The 26,803-nt window shown below is 42.6% G+C and overlaps 1 protein-coding gene across 5 annotated transcripts in view; it reads left to right on the top strand.

Annotated features, from left to right (window-relative positions):
* Positions 1-26,803, top strand: part of cnot1 (CCR4-NOT transcription complex, subunit 1) — a 34,874-nt gene that overhangs the window by 4,901 nt on the left and 3,170 nt on the right. For 2 of the 5 annotated variants that reach the window (XM_037683273.1, XM_037683276.1), the window contains exons 3-38: positions 2,365-2,472; positions 2,784-2,882; positions 8,957-9,025; positions 10,483-10,537; positions 10,701-10,904; positions 11,040-11,208; positions 11,836-11,962; positions 13,872-13,982; positions 14,410-14,580; positions 14,714-14,841; positions 15,201-15,441; positions 15,558-15,677; positions 15,895-16,017; positions 16,128-16,279; positions 16,474-16,624; positions 17,663-17,873; positions 18,146-18,271; positions 19,410-19,534; positions 19,633-19,919; positions 19,998-20,076; positions 20,179-20,418; positions 20,494-20,634; positions 20,726-20,905; positions 21,144-21,260; positions 21,337-21,447; positions 21,653-21,730; positions 22,148-22,325; positions 22,666-22,820; positions 23,016-23,312; positions 23,756-23,896; positions 25,099-25,203; positions 25,342-25,461; positions 25,684-25,878; positions 26,055-26,197; positions 26,364-26,472; positions 26,554-26,723. In XM_037683273.1, coding sequence (XP_037539201.1) covers positions 2,365-2,472; positions 2,784-2,882; positions 8,957-9,025; positions 10,483-10,537; positions 10,701-10,904; positions 11,040-11,208; positions 11,836-11,962; positions 13,872-13,982; positions 14,410-14,580; positions 14,714-14,841; positions 15,201-15,441; positions 15,558-15,677; positions 15,895-16,017; positions 16,128-16,279; positions 16,474-16,624; positions 17,663-17,873; positions 18,146-18,271; positions 19,410-19,534; positions 19,633-19,919; positions 19,998-20,076; positions 20,179-20,418; positions 20,494-20,634; positions 20,726-20,905; positions 21,144-21,260; positions 21,337-21,447; positions 21,653-21,730; positions 22,148-22,325; positions 22,666-22,820; positions 23,016-23,312; positions 23,756-23,896; positions 25,099-25,203; positions 25,342-25,461; positions 25,684-25,878; positions 26,055-26,197; positions 26,364-26,472; positions 26,554-26,723 — 5,336 coding nt within the window. Of the gene's footprint in view, positions 1-2,364; positions 2,473-2,783; positions 2,883-8,956; positions 9,026-10,482; positions 10,538-10,700; positions 10,905-11,039; positions 11,209-11,835; positions 11,963-13,871; positions 13,983-14,409; positions 14,581-14,713; positions 14,842-15,200; positions 15,442-15,557; positions 15,678-15,894; positions 16,018-16,127; positions 16,280-16,473; positions 16,625-17,662; positions 17,874-18,145; positions 18,272-19,409; positions 19,535-19,632; positions 19,920-19,997; positions 20,077-20,178; positions 20,419-20,493; positions 20,635-20,725; positions 20,906-21,143; positions 21,261-21,336; positions 21,448-21,652; positions 21,731-22,147; positions 22,326-22,665; positions 22,821-23,015; positions 23,313-23,755; positions 23,897-25,098; positions 25,204-25,341; positions 25,498-25,683; positions 25,879-26,054; positions 26,198-26,363; positions 26,473-26,553; positions 26,724-26,803 lie in introns of all 5 variants that reach the window. The other 3 variants (XM_037683274.1, XM_037683275.1, XM_037683277.1) reach the window with 3 other exon arrangements.

Raw genomic sequence — 26,803 nt, forward strand, 5'->3', positions numbered from 1 at the left:
ATATTCCCTTGTTCATTACGTGGGTTCCGTACTCTGCCCTCCTGCGATAAGTGAAAAACCGTGAAGTAGGGATACAGTGGTACAAGTACTTTTTGCGTGGACTCGCTCTATCTCGGTTTTTCAAAGTAAGATTGGACATGACACACAATTGGCTGATTGATGGATGAGCCACATGATCGGCAGAGAATTTTTATTTAAACTAAATTATTTAAAATTATTTAGCATCAGCTGTGCAGGTGCACAGGTCTGTGTGCAGCCCACAGCTGCAGAAAAAGCTTCCTCCTCATAGCTAAGCTCCGCAGCAGAGAAGTGGGCGTGGCCAAAAGCACAAACAGATGGCAGAGAGTTGAAATCATGACATTCTGTGCTCTTTTAGAGTGTTTAGAAACATTAAGAATATTTCAAGAGTGTGGGAAGTAACCCCAGATTCTATGAGTATAGGCTTCACTCTTTAAGGCTAGGCTTCAAACCTAAATGTATAAAATTTTAATTTTTTGTGAAGAATCATCAACAAGTGGGACACACTCGTGAAGTGGAATGAAATTTATTGAATGTGTCAAACTTTTAACAAATAAAAAACTGAAAAGTGGGGCGTGCAATATTATTGGGCCCCTTTACTTTCAGAGCAGCAAACTCACTCCAGAAGTTCAGTGAGGATCTATGAATGATCCAATGTTGTCCCAAATGACTGATGATGATAAATAGAATCCACCTGTGTGTAATCAAGTCTCTGTATAAATGCACCTGCTCTGTGATGGTCTCAGGGTTCTGTTCAAAGCGCAGAGAGCATCATGAAGACCAAGGAACACACCAGGCAGGTCCGAGATGCTGTTGTGGAGAAGTTTAAAGCCGGATTTGGATACAAAAAGATTTCCCAAGCTTTAAACATCCCAAGGAGCACTGTGCAAGCAATCATATTGAAATGGAAGGAGTATCAGACCACTGCAAATCTACCAAGACCCGGCCGTCCCTCTAAACTTTCATCTGGAACAAGGAGAAGACTGATCAGAGATGCAGCCAAGAGGTCCATGATCACTCTGGATGAACTGCAGAGATCTACAGCTGAGGTGGGAGAGTCTGTCCATAGGACAACAATCAGTCGTACACTGCACAAATCTGGCCTTTATGGAAGAGTGGCAAGAAGAAAGACATTTCTCAAAGATATCCATAAAAAGTGTTTTTTAAAGTTTGTCACAAGCACCTGGGAGACACCAAACATGTGGAAGAAGGTGCTCTGGTCAAATGAAACCAAAATCCAACTGTTTGGCCACAATGCAAAACGATATGTTTGGCGTAAAAGCAACACAGCTCATCACCCTGAACACACCATCCCCACTGTCAAACATGGTGGTGGCAGCATCATGGTTTGGGCCTGCTTTTCGTCAGCAGGGACAGGGAAGATGGTCAGAATTGATGGGAAGATGGATGGGGCCAAATACAGGACCATTCTGGAAGAAAACCTGTTTGAGTCTGCAAGAGACCTGAGACTGGGACAGAGATTTATCTTCCAACAAGACAATGATCCAAAACATAAAGCCAAATCTACAATGGAATGGTTCACAAATAAACGTATCCAGGTTTTGGAATGGCCAAGTCAAAGTCCAGACCTGAATCCAATCGAGAATCTGTGGAAAGAGCTGAAGACTGCTGTTCACAAACGCTCTCCATCCAACCTCACTGAGCTCGAGCTGTTTTACAAAGAAGAATGGGCAAGAATTTCAGTGTCTCCATGTGCAAAACTGATAAAGACAAACCCCAAGAGACTTGCAGCTGGAACTGCAGCAAAAGGTGGCGCTACAAAGTATTAACGCTAGGGGGCCGAATAATATTGCACGCCCCACTTTTCAGTTTTTTATTTGTTAAAACAGTTTGACACATCCAATAAATTTCATTCCACTTCACAATTGTGTCCCACTTGTTGATTCTTCACAAAAAATAACAATTTATATCTTTATGTTTGAAGCCTGAAATGTGGCAAAAGGTTGAAAAGTTCAAGGGGACCAAACACTTTTGCAAGGCACTGTATATTTCCCCCAACCATTTTCCAAGAAGCATTCCAATAACTCCTCCCTCCTTCACCGTTCTCCAGTTGTGCACACCCAGTTTTGTTTATGTCTTAACACACCAACCACACTTTACCAGAAATTAACTGCAGTTGTTTTGATCTGTGCCGAAGGGTAATTGAGGCGTCAGAATATGTAATGTTTTACTTGAGAAGGTTATCTGAATGTATTGACTTCAGAAAACGCAGCTGGGGGTACTGTTTTGATCAGGATTCAAATTTTTAGTTGTCTTAACGAAGAGGTCATGTCAGGGTTTCTTTGTGGATGTTTGAGAATACCTGGTTGTGCACATTTTCTCCAGATTGTGAACCGTCACGGTCCTGAGGCAGACAGGCATCTACTACGCTGTCTCTTTTCCCATGTGGATTTCAGTGGCGATGGTAAAAGCAGTGGCAAAGACTTTCACCAGGTAATTTTCCAGTAAACACACACATTATGTTGTTTGTTGTTTTAAACAGAAAAAATAAATCTCGTCATATTTACAATGTTGTGCACTCATTTCGTTAAAGCTAAATAAATGTTTAGGTTTATTTATTTATTTTGCTGTATGAAAGGAATCTTAAATCAGAAACTGCTTATAAGCTTTTCTTCGCTCTCAAAAGAATGACCTGTATAATCATAATCGGTAGTTATGGGTTTATTTCTTCTTGTATTTTCCTATATTTGACTTGTTTACATATGCTTCTTGTTTTCTCCTTGACTTTGTTTGACTCTTCTCAGACACAGTTTCTGATCCAAGAGTGTGTGTCTCTGATATCAAAGCCAAACTTTATATCTACTCTGTGTTACGCCATCGACAACCCCCTGCACTACCAGAAGGTAAGCCCAGCTCAGTTATCGGATATGTTCAAACCACGGGTCTAAATGTTATCTGGACTGTACTTGTATAGCTTCTTTCTATCTTATCAAGATACTCAAAATTTCAAGATGGCCGCGCTCAGAGCAGTTGCAGCTTCACAGGCTCCCGGTACCATCCCAGTTTTTAGAAGTTTTGATATTGACTCTGTGCCTGACTCCGTGCGATTTATGCGTGTGAACTATAGCCGAACAGAACTGATGAGAATAGGAGCGGATTTGCCACGAAATATAGCAGAAATCAGCAACAAACTCAAAGCTACGCTCGGCAGAATGCAGATCTTAAAGTCATCTACCTGGAAGCTGCAGCAGAGGCGTTCCAGCGGGCAGAAGAGGAAGCGCTGCTCCCGGCTTAAGAGGAGAGGATGCCGGGCAGGGGTTATGGTGAGGCTACGAGCTAACGCTAAAGCCGGTAAACTCCCCATGCCGTCTCTTTTTCTGTCGAATGTCCGCTCGTTGGACAACAAGATGGATTTACTTCGTCTGAGAGCGGGCGCCTCAGAAGAGATGAAGAAGTGTGCAGTGCTTTGCCTCATGGAAACGTGGATTACAAGTGAAACGCCGGACTCAGTCTTCCAGCTGGATGACAGACTTTTTTTTTGAGCGGACCGCTGCAGCGAGCTAACGGGGAAATCACGGGGGGGCGGAGTATGCATTTACGTGAGTAAAAGTTGGTCCACGAACTGTACTGTTGTAAATAGCTCATGCTCGAAGGCTTTGGAGCAAATAACAGTGAAATGTCGGCCACATTATCTACCCCGAGAGTTCACAGTGACTTTTATCACAGTTGTTTACATTCCTCCGGACGCTAATGCTAATGAAACACTACAGGAGCTTCATGATATCATCAGCTCGCTGCAGAACAAACACCCCGAGGCTCTTTACGTTGTAGCCGGAGACTTTAACCACGTGAATCTAAAGGAGTGTCTCCCAAGCTTTAATCAGCATGTGACGATTCCAACACGTGGAGACCGCACGCTGGACCGTGTTTACACGAACGTAAAAGATGCATACAAAGCCGAACCCCGCCTCCACCTAGGACTGTCAGACCACATCTCAATCTTCCTGGCTCCTGCTTACATGCCCCCGCTGAGACGCTCCAGACCGGTACAAAAGAAAGTTAAATGTTGGAGCCAGGACAGTGGCCCCATACTGAGAGATTGTTTTGACCGAACAGACTGGCAGGTTTTCAGAGAAGCTGCTGAAAATGGAGGTTCGCTTGATCTTGACCAATACACATCCTCAGTACTGGGTTACATTAGTACATGTACTGACACAGTCTCCACTATCAGAAATGTTAAAAGCTACCCAAACAGAAAACCTTGGCTGAATGCAGAGGTGCGTACCCTGCTGGAAGCCAGGAACACTGCCTTCAGGTCTGGAAACTCAGAGGAGCTGAGTAGGACAAGAAAAGAGCTGGTTGCTGGTATTAAGAGGGCCAAGGCCACATATGCAAAGAGGATCGAGGGTCAATTCATCTCACAAGACCCTCGGAGCATGTGGAGGGGCATTAAGTGCATAACAGATTATAAAGGAAGGAGTGAACAATGCCCCAAAGACCCATCTCTGCCTGATGCCCTCAACAAGTTCTATGCACGCTTTGAAGACCCGAACAGACCACCCAGCACCAGACTCACCTCGCCACCGGATGAAGAGCATCTCAGCGTGACCTCAGCAGAAGTAAGGAGTACCTTCAGGAGGATTAATCCGCACAAAGCAACTGGCCCAGACAACATCCCCGGAAAAGTGTTGAAGGAATGTGCTGATCAGCTCTGTGAGGTGCTGGCAGACATCTTTAACACCTCACTTACCCTGGAGACAGTTCCCACCTGCCTGAAGACTGCCACCATCATCCCAGTCCCAAAAAGCTCTACAGTGACTGGTCTGAATGACTATCGGCCAGTGGCCCTCACCCCGATAGTTGCTAAATGCTTCGAAAAACTGGTCATGACTCACATCAAAACAACCATCAACATCAACGAGGACCCTCATCAGTACGCATACCGTGAGAACCGATCAACAGAGGTTGCAATCTCCTCTGTGGTCCACACTGCACTCAACCACCTGGAGCAGAAAAACTCTTACGTCCGTATGCTCTTTGTGGACTTCACATCCGCCTTCAACTCCATGATCCCCCAAACCCTGATGGACAAACTATCCACACTAGGACTAAGCCCCTCCATCTGCAACTGGGTACTAGACTTTTTAACAAACAGACCACAGTTAGTGAGGATCCACAACCTCTCCTCCTCCACCATAACCCTCAGCACTGGCTCTCCTCAGGGATGTGTGTTGAGCCCCCTTCTGTTTACTCTGCTCACATATGATTGTGCAGCTACCCATCCAGGCTGTCACATTGTAAAGTTTGCAGATGATACAGCGGTGGTGGGATGCATCACAAACAATGATGAGTCCAGCTACAGGCAGGAGGTGGAACACCTGGAGAGCTGGTGCAGAGAGAATAACCTTCACATCAATGTGAAGAAGACAAAGGAGATGATTGTGGACTTCAGAAGGAACAAAAACACCTACACCCCCCTGAACATAAGAGGATCTGCGGTGGAAGTGGTCTCCAGCTACAAGTACTTGGGTGTACACATGAATGACAACCTCAGCTGGAGCAACAACACCACCAGCCTGATCAAGAAAGCTCATCAGAGACTACTTCCTCAGACGGCTGAGGCGAGCTGGTCTGGGAAGCTCAGTCCTCACCTCCTTCTACAGGTGTGCAGTGGAGAGCATCCTGTGCTCCAGCATCAACGTGTGGCATGGAGGCTGCACAGCTGCAGAAAGAAAAGCTTTGCAGAGAGTGGTGAAGGCTGCACAGAAATCTGTTGGAATCGGTCTCCCCACCATCACAGACATCTACACCTCCAGATGCAGGAAGAGGGCCACCTGCATCATGAAGGACCCCACTCACCCAGCACACACACTTTTTGCCCCACTCCCCTCAGGAAGGAGGTTAAGGAGCATTAAGTGTAGAACCACTAGACTGAGGAACAGCTTCTACCCTGAGGCTGTTAGACTCATGAATCTCTAACTAGAATAATCACTGTGAAAAACCATATCATGTTGCTGCTGATCTGTTTCATGTTGCTGCTGATCTGTTTCAATGTTGATGTGTTCATGCGTGCACATCTGCTCACAGACTCATGTTCATGTTTGTGCTGATGTTCAATGTTTTATGTTATGAGTGCTTAGTGTATATTTAGTTGATGTTTTTCTTAGTTCATATCTTAGATGTTATTACTGTTTTTCTTAGACATTTTATTGTTGGATGTAACTGGGACCCTGTGTACATAATTTCGCTCCACCACATGTACCACATGAGGTGCGAATGACAATAACGAAACTCTGACTCTGACTCTAAGTTCTTTACAACACAATCTGTTCCCTCATTCACCCATCCACACAGCACTCTACTAGATCTCCACAAAGATAATTTGAATCTGTAGAAACTAATCAGTGCTTTATCACTGATGGGACACACATCGAGGGGTTCACTATCTTGTCCAGGGACACTTCGACATGTGGCTGCTGGTAGAATCAAACCCCCAACTAATTGGAGTACGACTGCATTAACCACTCAGCCACAGCCCCCACAGGAAGAGCATGAGAATGCCTCAGTATGTTAGAAAAGCTTGTGACAGTGACGCCTGGTGTATTGAGGGAAAATGTTTCCCACTTATTCATCATGTCTCGGCTTTACAGGTTCGCACACTTTTGTTTTTCAGTGTAAGACAGTTTTGATTGAAACTGAGTGGGAGCCATTTTAATTTATAGACTTTTGAAGCTTTATTTTTACTATAAATTCTAGCTTCTTTTTTTTAACTTATTTTATTTTATTTTTTTTAGCAAATGTGACATTAAACTATTTTTGTTATACATAATTGCAAAAAGGTCCCTTTTTAATTTTTAAATGAAAATGGTTATTTTGCCCAAGTCACTGTGCAGGGTTGTAAAAAAAAAAAGAAAAAAGATTATATATATAAAAAAAATTAAATAAAAATAATTTTAATACTAAGCAAAATATAAACAAATTATTAAAATGTTTATCATTATTCAAGTACAGAATATTTTTGTTCTTTTCACTTGTAATTCAAAGATTAACCAGTGGGACATAAATTAACCAGTGGGACATAAATGTTTTTATTTCCATGTTCTGCATCTGATCCACCGTACAGTCAGACTGATGGAGTCTCAGGAAGACTCGAGGGCTCGGCATACTCTATCCTAAGGAGAACAGTCGACTCACGGTCGTTTTCATACATCGTTCATCGTCCACGGGACACGATGCAGAGCTCCAGGGAAGCCCCGCCCCCTGCAGTATACGTTGCTTCCTCTGTGTCTCCACACCGTCCCTGCAGCTGCTGTTTGGTCACAAATCTATCGTGAAGAAAGCTCCAAACTTTCCAACACACAGACTCCTCAGTGCACAATGTGTGCACAATGTGTGCACAGTCTCCTTCCAGGAGTTTTTGGCCATTTTGACTAATTTAGTGTGTTTGAAGAGTCGTACAGCTGAATGTCAGAAACGCGCACGCCAATTTCTGACCAATCACAGAATACTTGGCACAGATGCCTGTGAGGAAAAAGTTTGGCTCGGGCCTTGTATCAAGAAGGGGCGGAGCTACTGTAAGAACAAAATAATGCAATTTTTGTGAAGCAACTACGTCGATGAGCCGATTTCGCCGCTTGAGATGAAACTATTAAGTCTCAAGTGGACTCGGTCTCAGGAGTGTAATTCTCACAAAATAAAATAAAATAAACATCACAAAATTCAGTAAATTAAACCAATTTATTCTTTCCAGAGTTTGCTATAAATAAGCAATTCATACAGATACCATAGCATTTTCATTCACTGAGAACCAGCTGACGTACTGCATCACAATATGGTACGGCAGCTGCACAGTGACAGACGGGGAGAGGCTCCAGAGGGTAGTAAATGCAGCACAGAAGATCATTGGATGCCTTCTCCCCTCCCTGATGGATATTTACGTCTCCCGCTGCCTCAACAGCAGCACACATCATCAAGGTCCGCTCTCGTCCTGGTTTTGAACTGTTAGATCTGCTGCCCTCAGGGAGGCGCTACAGGTGTAGCAGAAAAAAAAAAAAGACTCGGAACAGTTTTTTTTTTTTCTCAAAAGCCATAACCATTCTGAACTCTCACATGCTCTGACTTCAGTCTGTCCTTCCATACCCCCGGACTTCCATTTACTCACATACTGTGCATTGTTTAATATGTTTAAACATCTTTTACTTCATTTATTGACAGTATTGCACAATGCCATAACTGAGCGATATCGGAAGTGTGAAATACCACTACTGTTTTCAGTGCAGCACTAGTTTTTTTTTATTTTTTATTCTGTACCACTAAAGCCACTACTACTGTTTTTAGCATAACTTTGTATTTATTTTTACTTTTTGCTTGTGTATATGTTTGCACTGTGATAGTTACTTTTAGTCTCATTGTACGTGGGTAAAGTGACAAAGTAAAAGGCATTAATTCTGTTTTATTTTTAATATGTTTTAATATCAGTGAATTTTAACTGGGTGGGGGCCACCTCTCTACCCCAATCCCCACCTTTATCGTCACCCCATCCTCAGCCTGCCACACATGGCTTGGGCAGCCATTTTGGGGGCCTTGCTATAGACTAACACTTGTTAGATTTACCTGAACCTTTGTGGGTTACTAAATAACTTAACCCTCACACTTTGTTTGTTCTGACAATTAATTTTACTCATCTTTATTTATAAAGCACCTTAAAACGTAAAAACAAAGACGCACAGAGATTAAATAAAGGCAATTTTAAATTGCACCAAAATCAGTTGTAGCTTTTTGGTTCAGTTCTATGTAAAGGAGAGAAATAATAAAAAAGTACTGGTAAATGACAAATTAATTTGATTTTATTTTGGTAAATTTAGCAAATACTGTCAGCCCTCTAACTGAAAATGGTAGACACTGCAGGTGACACTGCAGAAGGATGCTTTGAATTGGAAAAAAAAAAATCTACAAAATATTTTTCTGTTTCTTGCAGAGTTTGAAACCATCCACTCATCTTTTCGCTCAACTGAGTAAAGTCCTGAAACTCAACAAAGTCCAAGAGGTAAGACAACTCTGCACTGCATCATCACCCACTGCTGAAAGTGGAAATCTGTGATGTCTTTGCGTCTCATGTTAGCAAAATATCTCATTAATCATTAGATGGATTTCAGTGAATGTCTTCAACTGATTGTTTGCAGTCAGCCCAATTGAAAATGCCTGCCACAGCTAATTGACCCCAGCAAACATAAAAATGGCTCCGAGTCGTCTTCCTTTTAGCCGTTCCCTTTTCATGGGTCCCCACAGCGAGACATCCTCCTCCAGCTCACTTTGTCCTCACTCCAACTGCTGCATCCATATTTCTTCTGTCTTTGTCCCGGCAGCCTCGTTCAGATATTAAGCTGAAGTTTGATGTGGTAGTATCTAGGAATGTGCGATATATACGGTACACGGTAGAAACTATAGAAATTTAGCCTACGATAGAGATCTGTCTTCGTAATGCTGTGTCTGAAGTAAAATCAGAGTTGTCAGTTTAATCGTTATTTTATTTTTTTTAAGTTGAAAACTGTGCAAGTGGTGTTAGTCATTTCTTCGAGAGCTAATTGGCGAAGCTACAAGCTAACTACGGCCGGCTTGCCGTAGTGTTGCCGTATTCGGATGCATGCGCAAAACGCTGCGTTCCGTTGAAAGTTTTGTTTTTTTCCCGTCGAAAGTTAAAGTAAGCGTTGGTCAGCTTTAGAGAAACCTGCTCTCTGATCTGTGAAAAGAACGCTGTGTTGTGTGATTTTACTGCGAGACCCTCTGGTCAAAGCCACAGACTCATTTTGTGTCAGCTCTCCATTAAAGGGGAAGGAGACGCCCACTCGAGGTTTGGAGGGTGAAGTGTTTCAGCCTGTACTTGCTGCTCGGTTGCTGTTCATTTCTTAAGTGAGAAGACTGGAAACTGTTAACATATTCTTTAGTTTAAAACATATGGCTAAAACTACATTTGATATCTTTTGCACTGTTTTGCACTACAAGCAAGAAGCCTAATACTTGATTTGTTTATTATTTAAAAACTCTCTGGACCTAGTAGTGGAATTTTCTCAATTCAAAATATATGATGGTAAAAGGACACCCTATGCTTTTTTTTTTTAATTCCTATTTCAAGTTTTATACCAAAAACATATTGCGATATATATATAGTTATCGCCACCCTTCACAATACATATCGTGATATGAATTTTATGCCATATCGCACATTCCTAGTAGTATCCGAGTCATTCACAACACACATGCACTTTGTATTTCTGTGTGAGGCATTACTTCCAAGGAGTAAATCAAAAACTAGTCTGTCCCTTCTCATCATAAATAGTGTTAGTATAAAAAGGCCGTGGGCGTTAAGACAAATTTTATGGACCAAAGTGAGATGTAACAAAATATGAAGTGGATGTTGTTTTTGATTTTAGCTGAGAATAAACATCTGAACCACAGATTTAAACATTTTTTATTCTATTTTAACAATTCTACTTTATTTTCCAGGTGATATTTGGCCTTGCTTTGCTTAACTCCAGCAACACCGACCTTAGGGTTTTCGGTAAGTGTTTGAGTAGATCCTGGCGTAGGAAACTTGCCTTTTTAATATGTGAATTCAGGAAACGGATTTATTATTATTATTTTAATCTCTTGGATTTCTTTATAAAACATTGAGTTCAGTCCTGAAATATGTAAAATATATATATATATATTTTCCTTCTCAGCCGCACAGTTCATTAAGCAGAAACTTCCAGACCTCCTACGTTCATACGTTGACGCGGATCTCAGTGGAACCCAAGAAGGTGGCTTCCAGGACATCGCAATAGAGGTGTTGCACCTGCTGCTCTCCCATCTCCTGTTTGGACAGAAGGGAGCCAGTGGGGTGGGGCAGGACCAGATCGACGCCTTCCTTAAGACACTTTGCCGAGGTAAAGCAGATCAAACGGAACCGTCTGGCTGATGACTAGTCAGTGTCTCAAACTGACATGGCATTTATTTGGAAATGGAAGCAGAAATAAAACTTTTTCTGGGTGGATAATTTGTGTGCATGTACTGGGTTTTAGATTTCCCCCAGGAACGCTGCCCTGTGGTGCTCGCACCACTGCTGTACCCTGAAAAACGGGACATTCTCATGGACAGGATCCTGCCAGACTCAGGGGAGTTAGCTAAGACCATCATGGAGAGCTCTCTTGCCGACTTCATTCAAGAAGTTGGATATGGCTTCTGTGCTAGGTGAGTTCTCTGACCTTTCGGTCTACCTACTTTTGGTTGTTCCAAAAACACGACTGAAGCTCCGAGGAGATCGGGCGTTTTCAGTCATGGGTCCCAAACTGTGGAACAACCTACCTCCCAACATTAGGCATGCCACCTCCCTTCCTGTGTTCAAATCCCTGCTAAAAACATATCTGTTCTCTCTGGCGTTTCATACGAAAATTAACATCCTTTTTTAAGATGACTGTGAACTATTCCAACTTTCTATTATTTTGAAAACCCAGCTGGGCCCAACCGTGTGATGATCACTCTGTTGTGATCTAAATTTTGTAACAAAAGCACAGGATGTGCTTTTTACAGGTTTCTTCAAGGTACCTGTGCAAACTATATCTCAACCCTTTGTGAACAAAAGGCACAAAGGAAGTTTCTGGTAAAAGCCAATTATTAATCAGCATAATTTTAAAGTACGACTTTGAAAAACATTTGTTAGCAAGGAGTATTTAATACCAGTCTCACCTGAATATTCAATGTTAGAAACCAATAAAAACAGTTCTTTCCATCCTTGCAAACTCTGTTAAGTTGATCTTCATACTAATACTGAATCTGATGGATCCCAGTAAACGATGGGTGGTGTGTTCTTTTCTCCAGTCTGGACGAATGCCGAAACATAATCCTCCAGTATGGGGTGAGAGAGGTGACGGCCAGTCAGGTAGCCAGGGTCCTGGGAATGATGGCTCGAACCCACTCTGGTCCATCTGATGACATCACAATTCAGGTATGACACAATCTGATGGAACAGCAGCTAGACATAAGGTTCAGCTGCTTTAGCTTCTTGTATTTGGTTAAAATAATTTTAGAACATGTCAAGAGTTTTACCAAACACCAAAAGATCCAGAAATAACAGGTCTTAGATTTTCTGAAATTTACTTCTTGGTCTTTAGTCTTTATTAATTGTTTCAAGATTTTTAAAGTGGTCTTGTTCTGAAGGTCTTTCAGAAATATGTAATTTTTTCTGCTCTGTTCTTGTACTTGACCATGGTTTATTTTTCTAGAGCTGATTTTTGTTTTAATTTTGGCCATGGGTGAGCTGGCACTGTTTCAGTGGGGGTTTGGGTGGGTAACAGGAGAAGCAGGCATATAGCAAAGTTTTAAGTTCAAGTATCTTTATTATCTCCAAGGGGCAATTTGTTTCACAGTCAGTAGGCCCACAGAACATCCATAATAGACAAGACATTGAGACGTTAATATAAAAGTACAGAAATCATCACTGTTTGTTGAGAAGCCTGATCTCTACAGGGACAAATGCGTTTTTCAGTTTGTGTGTCCTACATCTGGGCTGCAGATACCTGCGTCCAGATGGAAGCAACCTGAACTCATCATGGCGTGGGTGATCAGGATCTGCCAGAATCCTGGCCTTGCTCACTGAACTCGCCTTGTGTATGTCAGTGAGGTTCTGTAGGGCTTTACGTTTATATTTTGCGCGATTTAGAGTCTGAGCTGAGCTGCTAATGTCATTTCCCCGTCCAGAAGTGGCGGAGCTGAGTGGGGGTGAGGGATTTGCTGGTGGGGCACTTGGTTCTACTGACAGGGCGGAGTGCCCTCCTTGGATTATGGTAGGGGAAACACTGGACTAAACATGTCATCACTGGTCAGGTTGGGGAGGGGACCAGAGAAAACTACGGAGTCTGACGTGGTTTTAGCAAAGTCACACACCGAAGCAACATTAATTTTAGTGACCTCCGATTGTTATAACCGAGCGTCATTACTGCCGACTTGAATAACAGTTGTACTGTATTTAGCCTTAGTCTTAGCCAGCAGTTTCAGGTAGGATTCAGTGTCGCCCATTCTGGCCCCCAGAATGCATATAGCTATGGTCGCTGGAGTCCCTAAAGCCACGTTTTGGTCTATGAAGCTGCCAATGACCAGGGTCTGCTGCTCAGCAGGTGTGTCACTGAGTGAGGACAACCGATACCGACTGGAGATGTGATTGTGTCTGTGGTGAACTGGAGGCTTAGTCTTAGCACTACGCTTACTCCAGACCATGTGAAATTACTCCAGCCTCCTACTATGAGTCATCAGCCTCCTAAAAAAATTTAGAGAAGGTTGGCTGTGTCCTAAATCAAAATGTTTTCAGGCATTCTGTCTGTTTAGAAGCATGACGAAAAGTAACGAGGGATGACTAAAACACTGTGTGTTGCCTTTATGTCACATGATGTAGAACAAATGGGCAGGGGCAATTTTAACTTGCTGTATGCACTTCTGGGGGGAGTGGTGGCACAGAGGTTAGAGAAGACGAGCCTGTGACTGGGAGGTCGCAGGCTCAAATCCCCAGACCCTTGTATTAACATTTGAGTGGGTCAGGTGAAGCACTTACGGCTGCCTCCACCCTCATTTACTCCACTGTTATGGGCCTCTCTTATGAAAGGTCTTTACCCCCCAGCTGCTCCCCCGGGCACCCACACGCATCACATGTTGGCTGATCTTGGTTATTTCAAGAAAGACATCAAGTGTAAAAACAGTTTCCAGATCTTCATGCGAGTTTGTTCGCTGTGGTGACCTCTTTGGAAGGAAGCAGGCAAAAGGAAGAGGGAGGAAAAAAAAACTTGCTGTATGCACTTGTGCAACCCACTGACTCATGGACCCAGCTCATGAGTGTATAACTTATTTTTGGTTTTCTTCCACAGTCCATCTCTGCTCCAGGAAGTGGTATCTGGAGTGATGGCAAAGATAAGAACGATGGTTCTCAGGCCCATACCTGGAACGTTGAGGTTCTTATTGACGTTGTCAAAGAAGTGGTACGTTAAGTATTTGTTGCTCAAGATTAACTTCATTAACCTATTAGCAATTCCGCCTGGAATCAAGCTTTGAGTCACTTCATTAAAACCGTTGAATTGAATTGTAAATTTTTTTAACTTACATTTTCTTGAAACAAGTGCCTTCCCTCTGCATGGTAGTAATGAAGTGACGTTTTGTTAGTCTGTTTGACTTTGATCAGGTATATGCTAAGATAAACACCTGTGTTCTTACTAATGTTCGTGATGTTAGCTAGAGCACATGTTGAAGTGCCAACATGTTTAACTTGAATTTACAGACTTTTTCTTCTATCAGGATAGTATGTGCTATAAACCAAAGTTTGCATACGTTAGCTGCTTTAAAACATTTTCCTAGTAGAAATGTAACGTGATTAATATCGTCTGTCTGTTTTGATGGATAATTTCATAGAATCCCAACCTGAACTTCAAAGAGGTGACTTATGAACTGGACCACCCGGGCTTCATAATCCGGGACAGTAAAGGCCTGCATATAGTGGTGCACAGTATCCAGAGAGGGCTGGGCCTGGAGGTCTTCCCTGTCGACCTCATCTACCGACCTTGGAAACATGCTGAGGGACAGGTAACTCAACGTTTGCCACAGCAGGATGGTGGTATTTCATTTACATTTTAAAATAACAGTGATATCAACTAATGTCTGAAACTTAGACATTAAAGGTGGTTTCAAAAGTCTGAACTCTGCGTTGTTTTTCCAGTTATCATTCATTCAGCACTCCCTGATGAACCCAGATGTGTTCTGCTTTGCTGACTATCCTTGTCACACTGTGGCCATCGACATCCTCAAAGCCCCACCAGAGGACGACAACAGAGAAATTGCCACATGGTAAGAAGTCTGGAGCTCACCTGCTCTGTAAACTACAGGCTCTTTTTTTTTTAAATGGGCTTTATGTTTGAGAAATTGTGCCTGAGAATGAAGATAAGATTCAACTTGCTGCATATATCAGATGGTTGATTAAGAAATAAAAAGTCTTAATGTTTAAAGAAACTGTGGAGACTAAGATATAAGTTTTTGACTTTTCATGAAGAAATTCTCGACCTAGTGGAGAGTGGCTATATATGGCAGGTCTTATGGTTCAATGATGTTTTTGTTTTGTTCTTTTGTACCATTTTTTTGTCCGGTTAAGAACGATCGGGGACTAAGGTTGGGCAGTGAGTAAACAAGTTTCTCTCAACTTTTAACAGGAAGAGTCTGGACCTGGTGGAAAGCCTTCTCAGACTCTCTGAGGTTGGGCAGTACGAGCAGGTGAAGCAACTTTTCAGCTTCCCAATCAAGCACTGCCCAGACATGTTGGTTCTGGCACTGCTGCAGATCTCCACCTCCTGGCACACACTGCGCCATGAGCTCATCTCTACCCTAATGCCCATCTTTCTGGGCAACCACCCCAACTCTGCCATTATTCTGCACTATGCCTGGCATGGGCAGGTGGGTGTTGCTTTCCTTGTTTCTGTCTGAATTTTTCCATGGTTTGTTGTTTTTTTCACCATAAAGCACCTGTTCTCTCTAAAAACTCATTACTTTTCCCTTCCTCCATTCAACAGGGCCAGTCTCCTTCCATTCGTCAGCTTATTATGCATTCTATGGCAGAGTGGTACATGAGAGGAGAGCAGTATGATCAGGCTAAGCTGTCTCGCATCCTGGATGTGGCCCAGGACTTGAAGGTTTGTGTGTTTTTGTTCAAACCGATTAACAGATTAATTTTAGTGGTTAAAAACAACTTTATCGGTAATGAATGAAGCCAGAGTAACACTAAAAAGACCCGCACAGCTGCTAAGAATGGCTAAATGACAAAGCTGCTGTAGTTTCCAGGATTTGTTCAGTCTGGTTTTCTTTTGATAAATAAGTGAATATTTGCGGTGTGTGTTTATTTTTCCCCAGTCTCTTTCTATGCTGCTGAATGGTACTCCGTTTGCCTTTGTTATTGACCTTGCTGCACTCGCCTCTCGCCGTGAATACCTCAAACTTGATAAATGGCTGACGGATAAAATCAGAGAGCATGGGGTACGTCTCTAAATTAATCTGTCATCACCAGACGTCTTCTGATTATGACAAGTAGGCTTTGTTCTTATTATTTTAAGAATGCTCATGAAGTTTCTTTGTAACTGTTCTAGGAGCCTTTTATCCAGGCCTGCGTGACATTCCTGAAGAGGCGCTGCCCGTCTATAATGGGGGGTCTGGCCCCTGACAAGGACCAGCCCAAAAGTGCCCAGTTGCCCCCAGAGACTTTAACCACCATGCTGACTTGTTTGAAGTCCTGTGCTGGGTGAGAAAATGGAACTATAATTTTCACATAATGGACTGTACAGTTATCTTACTAATTGATTAATGTTCAGTTCGTATTAAATCCTAACATCTGGTAATAAAAAACAATATTTTATGAAGAATTTAAACTGCAGCTCTTGTTACTGTCTGGTGTTCCACTGAGGCCTTGACGGGTTGAATTATTTGATATTTTAGGAGTGTGTCTCAGGAGTTGTCGGAGACCATCCTCACCATGGCTGCCAACTGTAATAATGTCATGAATAAAGCTCGGCAGCCGCCGCCAGGAGTAATGCCCAAAGGACGAGCCCCGAGTACTAGCAGCTTGGACGCCATCTCACCTGTGCAGGTAGGATGCTGCAGCGGTTCAACTTCATGTTTTTGTGAGGTGTAAAAAAAAAAAAAAATTACTCACTGCAAAGTCATGAAGACTGATTAAAAAAAGAATTAAGAATCATAAAATATGAAACAAAGTTCGCACTATATTTTTATTTTTATTGAAAAATTTGTGAGCGGGTGCCAACCACTCATTTACCTACGGAAACATCTAAAGTGACTGACAACCAGTTAGTGATGGCGCCATCCATGATGGAGATGTCCGACCGTTTGGGTTCATATTCACGCTTAACGTATGCAGAGAAAAAGATGGGTAGAAACTAAACCAACGGGCTAGACGTTTTCTCAAAGCTACGTGTGTTTGAATGATGAGCTCCGTGTTCCTGCTCCACCGTTTTACACGTTCTGTCTTTTCTTTGGTGAGCCTGATGCACTTGATATTTCCATCTAAACGTCTTCTACCGTATTCTATGGTTGTTCAGTTCCTCCATGTTTGGTCACCTTCAAACTACAGGCAACCTGATGTAGCTGTATCACGTGACTCAAGCTCGCACATGGAGCAGACTCAGCTGACTGCTTTGTTCACATTGTGTGTGTGGACTCGTATTTCAGAAATGCGTATCGATAAATCTGAAAAACTCCTGGCGTGAACTCTTGTCATACTGTTTCATTTAATATCGTTTAGGATAAATGTTCATTTTCAAGGTTCTTCATTGTCATTCGCGTCACATGTGGTACATGAGGTGGAACGAAATAGTGTACCCAAGAGCCCAGTTACACCCAAAAATGGCAAAAAAAAAAAAAAAAGTGTAAAAAGAAACAAGGATCTAAGATATACGCCAAACACTAATAATGTAAAATAATACGGTATATTAAACTGCAGCTTGAACATGAACATAAGATTTTTCAAATGACAACATTTATACTTTGCAATAAGTACCAGTATGTTCAATGTGCATTTTGGATTTAGAAAATCACAGATGGGCCTTTGGTGTTATGACTGACGTTGCCCAGTTGTGCCATATACTTCAGACTGTGTGCTTTTCTTCAGATGGACCATCTGACTGGTATGAGCAACTTGAGCCTGGGTGGAACGGCTACCTCCCACACTCAGAGCATGCAGAGCTTCCAAACTTCTCTGACTTCAGCTCTCAGTAACCCCCTCTCCCCTGCAAAGGCCTTCCCACCACTCCCTAACCCTAACCCCAGCACGCCGTTTGGGGGCATTAATATCAGCTCGCAGCTCCCTGCTATGGACTCTGGTACGAAGATATTTGATTTTTTTTTTTTACACAAATGTTCATGTTTGGCCAGGAAGCCAAACATCATTATCAGTGTGTTTGTAGCTGTTGTAGGTAAAACTTCAGAGAAATTAGTTTTAATTGCAATAAAGGGATGTAAATAATACACGATGGGGTAAAGTACAGTAAGAATTAAAATTGGTAAAAAATAAACCCATAACTATGAAACGGTTTGTTTCTGGTAACGGAAAGTCTAAAAATAAAAAATGAACAAAGTTTTGTCTTCATTTCAGGTCCACTGGGCTCAGGTATCGGATCCAACAGTGGCTTTAGTCTGGGAATGCCGACAGTAACAGCCGATCCGTTTGGTACCAGGAAGATAAGCACACCGGGCTTGAACCCGCCTACCTTTCAGCAGAGTAAGATGACGACCTGTAAGTGGTGGTGTGACTGAGAGCCCTGCGCTGTATTTCTTCTACGCTAACTGTAAAAAGTTATTTTCTAAATTTACCTAAATCACTTTAAACTGTTTCAATTGGTTCTCTTCAGCTTTTTATCAACTTGTTGGAAGTTTGGACTGTTGTTTCATTTTATTGTACAACTTTTAAAACTAAAGAGGAAATACAGATCAGTCTTCCGTTCTTTGTCTGCTCACACCTCCACTTTGATTTTTTTTTTTTTTTTAGTCAACGTTTTAAGTTATCACAGTTTTTATATTGTGACTACCCCAACACACACACGCACACACTGAACTATTCCAGTTTTCACTGTTGGGGTTTTATACAGGTTCATCTCAAAATTTTAAATATTGTGAGAACATTAAAAGAATTGTCAATCATTTCAGAAAGCGAAACTCAAATGCATTAGATTCATCACACAGAGTGAAATATTTCAGCCTTCATTTCTTGTAATTTTGATGATTTATAATTTCCAGACATTGAAAACCCAAAATTCAGTGTCTCAGAATATTAGAATATTCCACAGCCAGCTTTTGGTACCTTTGTCAGTGGGGGCAGGAGCCGAGTCCTGCTGGAAAATGAAACCAGCATCTCCATAAACCTGATCATCAGAAGGAAGCATGAAGTCTCTGAAATGTTCTGCTAGATGCTGCGTGGACTGTGGGCTTCAGAAAACCTAGTGGACCAACAGAGGACGTGGCACCAAATCTTCACTGACTGGAAACTCCACACTGGACTTCAAGCCACGTGGATTCTGGACCTCTACACCCATCCTTCAGACTCTTGGACCTTGATTTACAAATGACATGGGGGGGCGTTTGATGCAGTGAAGTTGTGAGACTAAAGGATCTTTTCATCCCAGACCTGCAGTCGTATCATCTCCACAATGTTTTAAAGTGTTCTTGCTGTGGAGAGACTAAAGAAAAGCTGTTTTTAGTGGTGAACATTACAAGCTTAGTCTAAACAGAGCACTGAAACCCTTCATTCAATCCCAGTTCACCATTTTGGGACTTAAAACAATTACTAGATGTGACTGATTTCCATGATTAACGGTGCTTATATTCTTCTGGTGTTTATCATCCCGTTTGTTTTATTCCAGCTGATCTTTCTCAGGTGTGGCCTGAGGCAAACCAGCACTTTAGCAAGGAGATTGATGATGAAGCAAACAGCTACTTCCAGCGAATCTACAACCACCCGCCTCACCCAACTATGTCTGTAGATGAAGTAAGTTGTAACAGGCTTTTTATTTTACTAAAGGGATTAGGTCTTCTGTCTGTTGGAAAGTTTTAAACGCTATGGATTCTTGTACATTTCTCATTCAGGTACTGGAAATGCTTCAAAGGTTCAAGGACTCGACCATCAAGCGGGAACGAGAAGTGTTCAATTGCATGCTTCGAAACTTATTTGAGGAGTATAGATTTTTCCCCCAATACCCCGACAAGGAGCTGCACATCACTGCCTGCCTCTTCGGTGGCATTATCGAGAAAGGTCTTGTGACCTACATGGCCCTGGGCCTGGCCCTGCGATATGTTCTGGAAGCCTTACGGAAACCGTACGGATCAAAAATGTATTACTTTGGAATTGCTGCTCTAGATCGATTCAAAAACAGGTATTGAAATAATTTTATACTGTTTCCGAAATAAGAATGATGTGATTTTTGTTTAACTCGTGCGACTTTATTTTTTAGACTTAAGGACTATCCTCAGTATTGTCAACACCTGGCCTCAATTGCCCACTTTTTGCAGTTTCCTCACCATTTACAAGAGGTGAACCAGTTTCTGTTCACGATTTAAGGCCGTTTTTTGTTTTCCTAAACTGCACAGGATGTGGCCCCGTCTCAAAAGTTTTTAAATGTCCTCTGTGTGCAGTATATCGAGTATGGACAACAGTCCCGGGACCCTCCGGTGAAGATGCAGGGCTCCATCACCACACCTGGAAGCCTGGCTCTGGCCCAAGTTCAGGCCCAGTCACAACAACCTGCCAGCCTCAAAGCCCCACAGCCAGGCCAGCCCAGCACCCTGGTCACCACTACCACCACCACAACCACAGCAGCCAAGACCAGCACCATCACCAGACCTACACCCAGCACCTTCAAGAAAGATATGCCTGTAGGTTTAACTTCACTGATGACTTTTTGTGCTCAATGGTTTCTCTACAGTTCATGTACTTTTCCACACTTTCAGCCTTCCATTAACACCACCAACATAGACACCCTACTGGTGGCCACTGATCAGACAGAAAGGATTGTAGAACCTCCAGAGACCGTTCAGGAGAAGATTGCTTTCATCTTCAACAACCTTTCTCAGTCCAACATGACACAGAAGGTAAAGAGGAAGACAAACACAGTATCGGCTAAGTTTATGTATCCAAAATGCATTTTAAGTTAATATTTTGGTTGTTTTGTTTTTTAATCAGGTTGAAGAGTTAAAAGAAACTGTGAAGGACGAGTTCATGCCATGGGTGTCTCAGTACCTGGTGATGAAGCGTGTCAGCATCGAGCCCAACTTCCACAGTCTCTATTCGAACTTCTTGGACACCCTCAAGAACCCAGAGTTAGTCAAGATGGTTCTCAATGAAACTTACAGGAATATTAAGGTAAAGTTTGAAGTGCAATGCTCGTAAATTAACACCTTTTATCACTTTTAAAACATTTTATCCCAAGTCTTGTTAACGTCTCCTGTAATTTTGATATCTGAAGTCATTTTCTCTCCAAACTTGTCAAGTTTAAAGTGTGTTGGTTTGATGAGGGACCTTAACATGTCATGATGATTTGAAAGAAGTTACTTTGAGTTTGTCCAGTTTTTGTCTAAAGTTGCACATTTATTTTTGACAGGTGCTTCTGACCTCGGATAAGGCAGCTGCAAACTTCTCTGATCGCTCCCTGCTGAAGAACCTGGGCCACTGGTTGGGCATGATAACGCTGGCTAAAAATAAGCCCATTCTATACACAGTAAGAATGAGTTCCAAGTTCGTTCTTTGCTGTGAAGTAATTTGCTGCAGAGTTGTCTAATGCATCGTTTCTCCAGGATCTGGAGCTTAAATCTCTGCTGCTGGAAGCTTATGTGAAAGGCCAGCAGGAGCTGCTTTATGTTGTTCCCTTTGTGGCCAAAGTCTTGGAGTCCAGTCTGCGTAGCATGGTGAGCCACACAGAGACATCTCCTTACTGACCCTGTGGGAACCTCTGCACTCTGAAATGTTCCACTATTTTAAGTGGCACTAATGGTTTTGCATTTTCCCATAAACGCAGCTGGAGACACGCAGCCAGAATTTGTCCAGTTAACTTTTTGCACATTGTTAGTTGAATTTCTAATTTGCGGTGGGTTTTTTTTTTGTATACTGCAGGTTTTCAGACCTCAGAATCCTTGGACTATGGCCATCATGAATGTTCTTGCTGAGCTTCATCAAGAACATGACCTGAAGGTAAGTGTTTACTAATTTTTATCTGCTTGCATGTCTCTGTTACTGGAAGGCCAAGTCCCAACAGATACATACACACACTAGTAGATAAAAATGAGCAGAATTGTATATTGTATACTTTGGAATTTTAGCAGCAAATGGATATTGCACTTGAGAATATAAATAAATACACCTCGAAAATATGGATATTGTCCATGGGTGTTCATGTTATTGACACCAAACCGAGTTCAGGTTTGCCGTTAGTCGGACTGTGGCAAGAAAGAATCTGTTTTAACAGGGTCACGGCTTGGAACACTTCAAACTAATAAGGTTGCCTTTTACTGTGATAAAACTTGGAACAAATACAAATACTGAAGATGATTTGGTCCAAATGTTAATGTTTGAGGTGATGCTGAGGATGTTCTGGTCTTGTTCCTGTAGTTGAACCTAAAGTTTGAGATTGAAGTTCTGTGTAAGAACTTGTCTCTGGACATCAACGAGCTGAAGCCTGGAAACCTGCTGAAAGACAAAGAGAAGCTGAAGAGCCTGGAGGAGCAGCTGTCTGCACCAAAGAAAGAAACCAAACCTCCAGAGGAGCTGCTACCAGCTTCTACCACAGGTTGGCGCTTTCTCAAAGATTCAGACAGGATAAGATGTTTTCTTTTTGCACTCCAGTTTAGAATTTGGTTTTGTTGTTCATTTGGAAAGTAAAACTTCTCAATTTTATCAGTGAAGAAGTTAACTTTTTACTTTTATCAGACTGTTTTTGTGGCATCAGATCATTTCTCTTCAGGATCTTGAAACTGTTGTGATAAAAAAATGTAAAATTTAACACCTGTTTTCATTTTAACTTTGTTTTCTTAAAAGTATTTAAACGGAAATCTTTGTCATTTGAGTTCATTGTTATTTTTGTGTGATCCTAAATATTTGGAGTTAAATAAGCATTTTGTGACCAACAGGAGACTTTGTTCCATTTGCAGCTCCTACCGCAACTCCAGCTGCAACCACCACCACGTGCACGACCACCGGGCCCCCCACGCCACAGTTCAGTTACCATGACATCAACGTGTACTCCCTGGCCGGCCTGGCCCCACACATCAATATAAATGTCAATGTAAGTTTAACGTCAGCGGTTATGAAACAAGGTCCTGTTTGAGTACGAAGCACATCGGAGGAAAAAGATCCGTCTTTATTCGAACAATACGTGTCAAAGAATGTGTGACATTCACAGAAAATATGTTTTTTCTCTGAGGCATTTGTCTGATATTCAGATGGCTTTTATTAAAACGTGTTTCTGGTTTTCTGTTAGATCCCGCTGCTGCAGGCTCATCCTCAGCTGAAGCAATGTGTGCGGCAGTCAGTGGAGCGGGCGGTCCAGGAGCTTGTGCACCCTGTGGTGGATCGTTCCATCAAAATTGCAATGACCACCTGTGAACAAATCATCAAGAAGGATTTTGCCCTGGATTCAGAGGAGTCCCGCATGCGTGTAGCTGCACATCACATGATGAGAAACCTGACTGCTGGCATGGCCATGATCACGTGCCGCGAGCCTCTGCTGATGAGCATCGCCACCAATCTGAAGAACAGCTTCGCTGCTGCGCTCAGGGTAAGCACCTGCATTGAGGAGCAGTTGTCCTCCAATGGGAAAGTTGAGGGTTCTATTCCACCAGCTGTAACATGTTGAAGTGTCCCTGAGCAAGACACTGAACCCCTCATTGCCTCTGATGTGCGTCCCATCGGTGTATGAATGTGATGTAGAGCACTGATTAGTCTCTACAGATTCATATTATTGTTGTAGAGATGTAGTAGAGTGCTGTTTGTGTATGTGTGTGTGTGTGTGTGTGTGTGTGTGTGTTGGAGGTAAATGAGGACACAGATTGTGTTGCAACAGCTTTGAGTATCTTGATTAGATAGAAAGGTGCTATATAATCTGTTTGTGTCTCAAATTACTGGGGGTTTGAGTTGGTAAAACAAGTCTTAACGCACATTATAATTATTAGTTTTTTGTCAAACTTTCTGTCTGCATTATTCCTGCTTTGTTTTGCTCAGGCACCGACCCCCCAGCAGAGGGAGATGATGGAAGAGGCTTCTGCCAGAATCGCCCAGGACAACTGTGAGTTAGCTTGCTGCTTCATTCAGAAAACCGCCGTGGAGAAGGCTGGCCCCGAAATGGACAAGAGACTGGCCACGGTGAGGTTTTTACTGGAACCGACGTATATTTTGGCTGTAACTCGTACATTAATTTACTTCAGTTTATTTATAGAGCGCCGAGTCACAACAGAAGTCGTCTCAGGGCACTGAACAGAAACATTCATATACATAAAAAGCCAAGAGAGAAGCTGAGTGCTGCGTCTATAGCTTTTTAGCTAGCGCATCTAGGCGCCGCTACCTTAGCGCTATGTTAGCGCCGGCAGTTATCAACAGGGGGTGGAGGGTGGATTGTGTGTGAAGGACAGGCAGGTGCTCGGTTCTGTTGACAGGGTGCGACACCCTCTAATAACATTAGGGCAGGGGTCTGCAACCTTTACGATCAAGAGAGCCATTAATGCCCCTTTGTTCACTAAATTAAGCGTTCAGAGCTGCTAAACCTACTACAGTTGTCATTATCAACTGGTGGCCCATGGGCCACTTTAAGTTTGTTGGAGGGTGCTTTTCTGGCCAGTAGGGGTGACATTATAAAGCTGAAAATATCTCATGATTTTTAACATTTTATATTTTTACATTTTAAAACTAAATAAACATTATTGTAAAGAAGGAAAAATAATAATGGTTTTGCCCAATTAAAAAAAAAAACTAAACAACTTAAATTTTCCACAATTAATTCTTTGTATTAGTTCTATTTTTCACATATTTGCAAAGGAAATGACAGAAAAACTGCTAAATCGAACCCTTTTTGTTGTGCTAAGAATCAATAAAATTCAGTTTTAAGTTCGTTTTGGTCAAAGCTTGAAAGAGCCGCTGCGGAGGAACCAAAGGACGCGCATGTGGCTCCAGAGCCGCAGGTTGAAGACCCTTGCGTTCGGGGAAACCGTGATGATGGATGGATGATAGAACGGTCGTGCCATGAAAAGACGTCTTGTGAGAAGACGAGCACATGTTTGTCGTCAGCACAAGCTGCCTGGAGTTCTCTCTGTCAGTCTGGTTGCACAGTTCTGGCATATTTCTTGTCAGGTTTTTAGTAACTGGTTTAAAATCCAAGTAGTCTCATATCAGTAGCTCTGTTCCTTTTTGAGAACAGATTGCCAGGTCCTGCCAGTTAAGAAAAACATGCTTAAACACGTCGTGTGACTATATTTCTATATTAACGCACTGTTGCAGACTGGAAACATTTGAACCTTTTGTCCAACTCTTAATATTGACCCATTATGGTCTTAATTTGTTTTCTGCTGCAGGAGTTTGAACTGAGGAAACACGCTCGCCAAGAAGGTCGCCGTTATTGTGATCCAGTAGTTCTGACCTACCAGGCTGAACGTATGCCCGAGCAGATCAGACTCAAGGTAAACTCACTGTGAAACAGTTGTTAAATATCGAAGGAAAAGGAAGAGCGCCTTAAAGTTTACCGTTGGTCTGCAGTTTGTCTTTATCAGCAGTCCAGATGTTCCACACCTGTTGATAAATGTTTCTCCATGTTGCAGGTGGGAGGAGTGGACCCCAAACAGCTGGCTGTTTATGAGGAGTTTGCCAGGAACATCCCAGGTTTCTTACCAAGCAATGATCTCTCACAACCCACCGGCTTTCTAGCTCAGCCCATGAAGGTGAATTTATCTCCTGTGACCATCCCAAAACAAAACGTAAGAACTAAAATGGTGGAAAGGGAAAGTTTCAAGGTTTCTGCATGCTTAATAAACAATAAAGAAAGGCTAGACTTGTCCAGAATGCTAAAAATGCGCTCAGATGATGGTGTTTGTATTTTTTAAGTATATGGAACACGGTTAATCAACGTTTAAAGTTTAGATGATTTTTTTATTTTATTTTAGAACCAGGCATGGGCCACTGATGACGTGGCTCAGATCTATGATAAGTGCATAGCAGACCTGGAGCAGCATCTTCATGCCATTCCTCCAGCACTTGCCATGAACCCTCTGACCCAGGGCCTGCGGAGTTTACTGGAAGCTGTGGCTTTAGCCAGGAACTCCAGGGATGGGATTGCTGCTCTCGGCCTCCTGCAGAAGGTACAACACTTTGACTCAAACGTTAGCAAGATGAGTTTTTCTACTTTCAGGCAGTTTTAGACCAGCTTTAAAACCTGCACAGAAGCACAGCTGCTCTGTTGTGACGCTCATCACTTTGTGTTTAGAAAGTGTGCAACAAATAGGAGCCTTGTACTGATTTGCTCTGTATTTTCCAGGCTGTGGAGGGTCTTCTGGATGCCACAAGTGGAGCTGATGCTGACTTGCTGCTGCGCTACAGAGAGTGCCACCTGCTGGTGCTGAAAGCCCTGCAGGACGGGCGTGCTTATGGACCACAGTGGTGTAATAAGCAGATCACCAGGTGGGAATCTTGAAACATATTCCTAACCCGAGCGTCCTCGTTGTCACTCCTGTGGGCCCTGGGTGGACCATCAGAAATGCAGATGTGTTCAAATGTCAATGAACTCGGACTGAGAGACGGAAAGATGGAGAACAAACTGAGTGAATCTTGATTTCTGCTTCCCCAGGTGTCTGATTGAATGCCGCGACGAATACAAATACAACGTGGAGGCCGTGGAACTTCTGATCAGGAACCATCTAGTAAACATGCAGCAGTACGACGTGCACCTGGCGCAGGTAAGATTTCGTTCATATCTCTGTAGGCCTGCAGCAAACGGCTGATCAACAGTTTGAATGTTTATTCCTGTTTTGGTCCAGTCTATGGAGAACGGGTTGCACTACATGGCCGTAGCGTTTGCCATGCAGTTGGTGAAGCTGCTGCTGGTGGACGAGCGCAGCGTGAGCCACGTCACCGAGGCCGACCTCTTCCAAACGATCGAGACCTTAATGAGAACCTGCGCACACTCCAGAGCCAATGCACCAGAGGGGTAAAGAACCAGAGCAATGCTAACACAAGATTCAAACCTTTACTGGTTCTAAAGCCACTTACTGGATTTTTTGTTCTTTT

Source organism: Nematolebias whitei, chromosome 10, assembly GCF_014905685.2.
Source record: "Nematolebias whitei isolate Nwh7 chromosome 10, NemWhi1, whole genome shotgun sequence".
Classification (NCBI taxonomy): domain Eukaryota; kingdom Metazoa; phylum Chordata; class Actinopteri; order Cyprinodontiformes; family Rivulidae; genus Nematolebias; species Nematolebias whitei.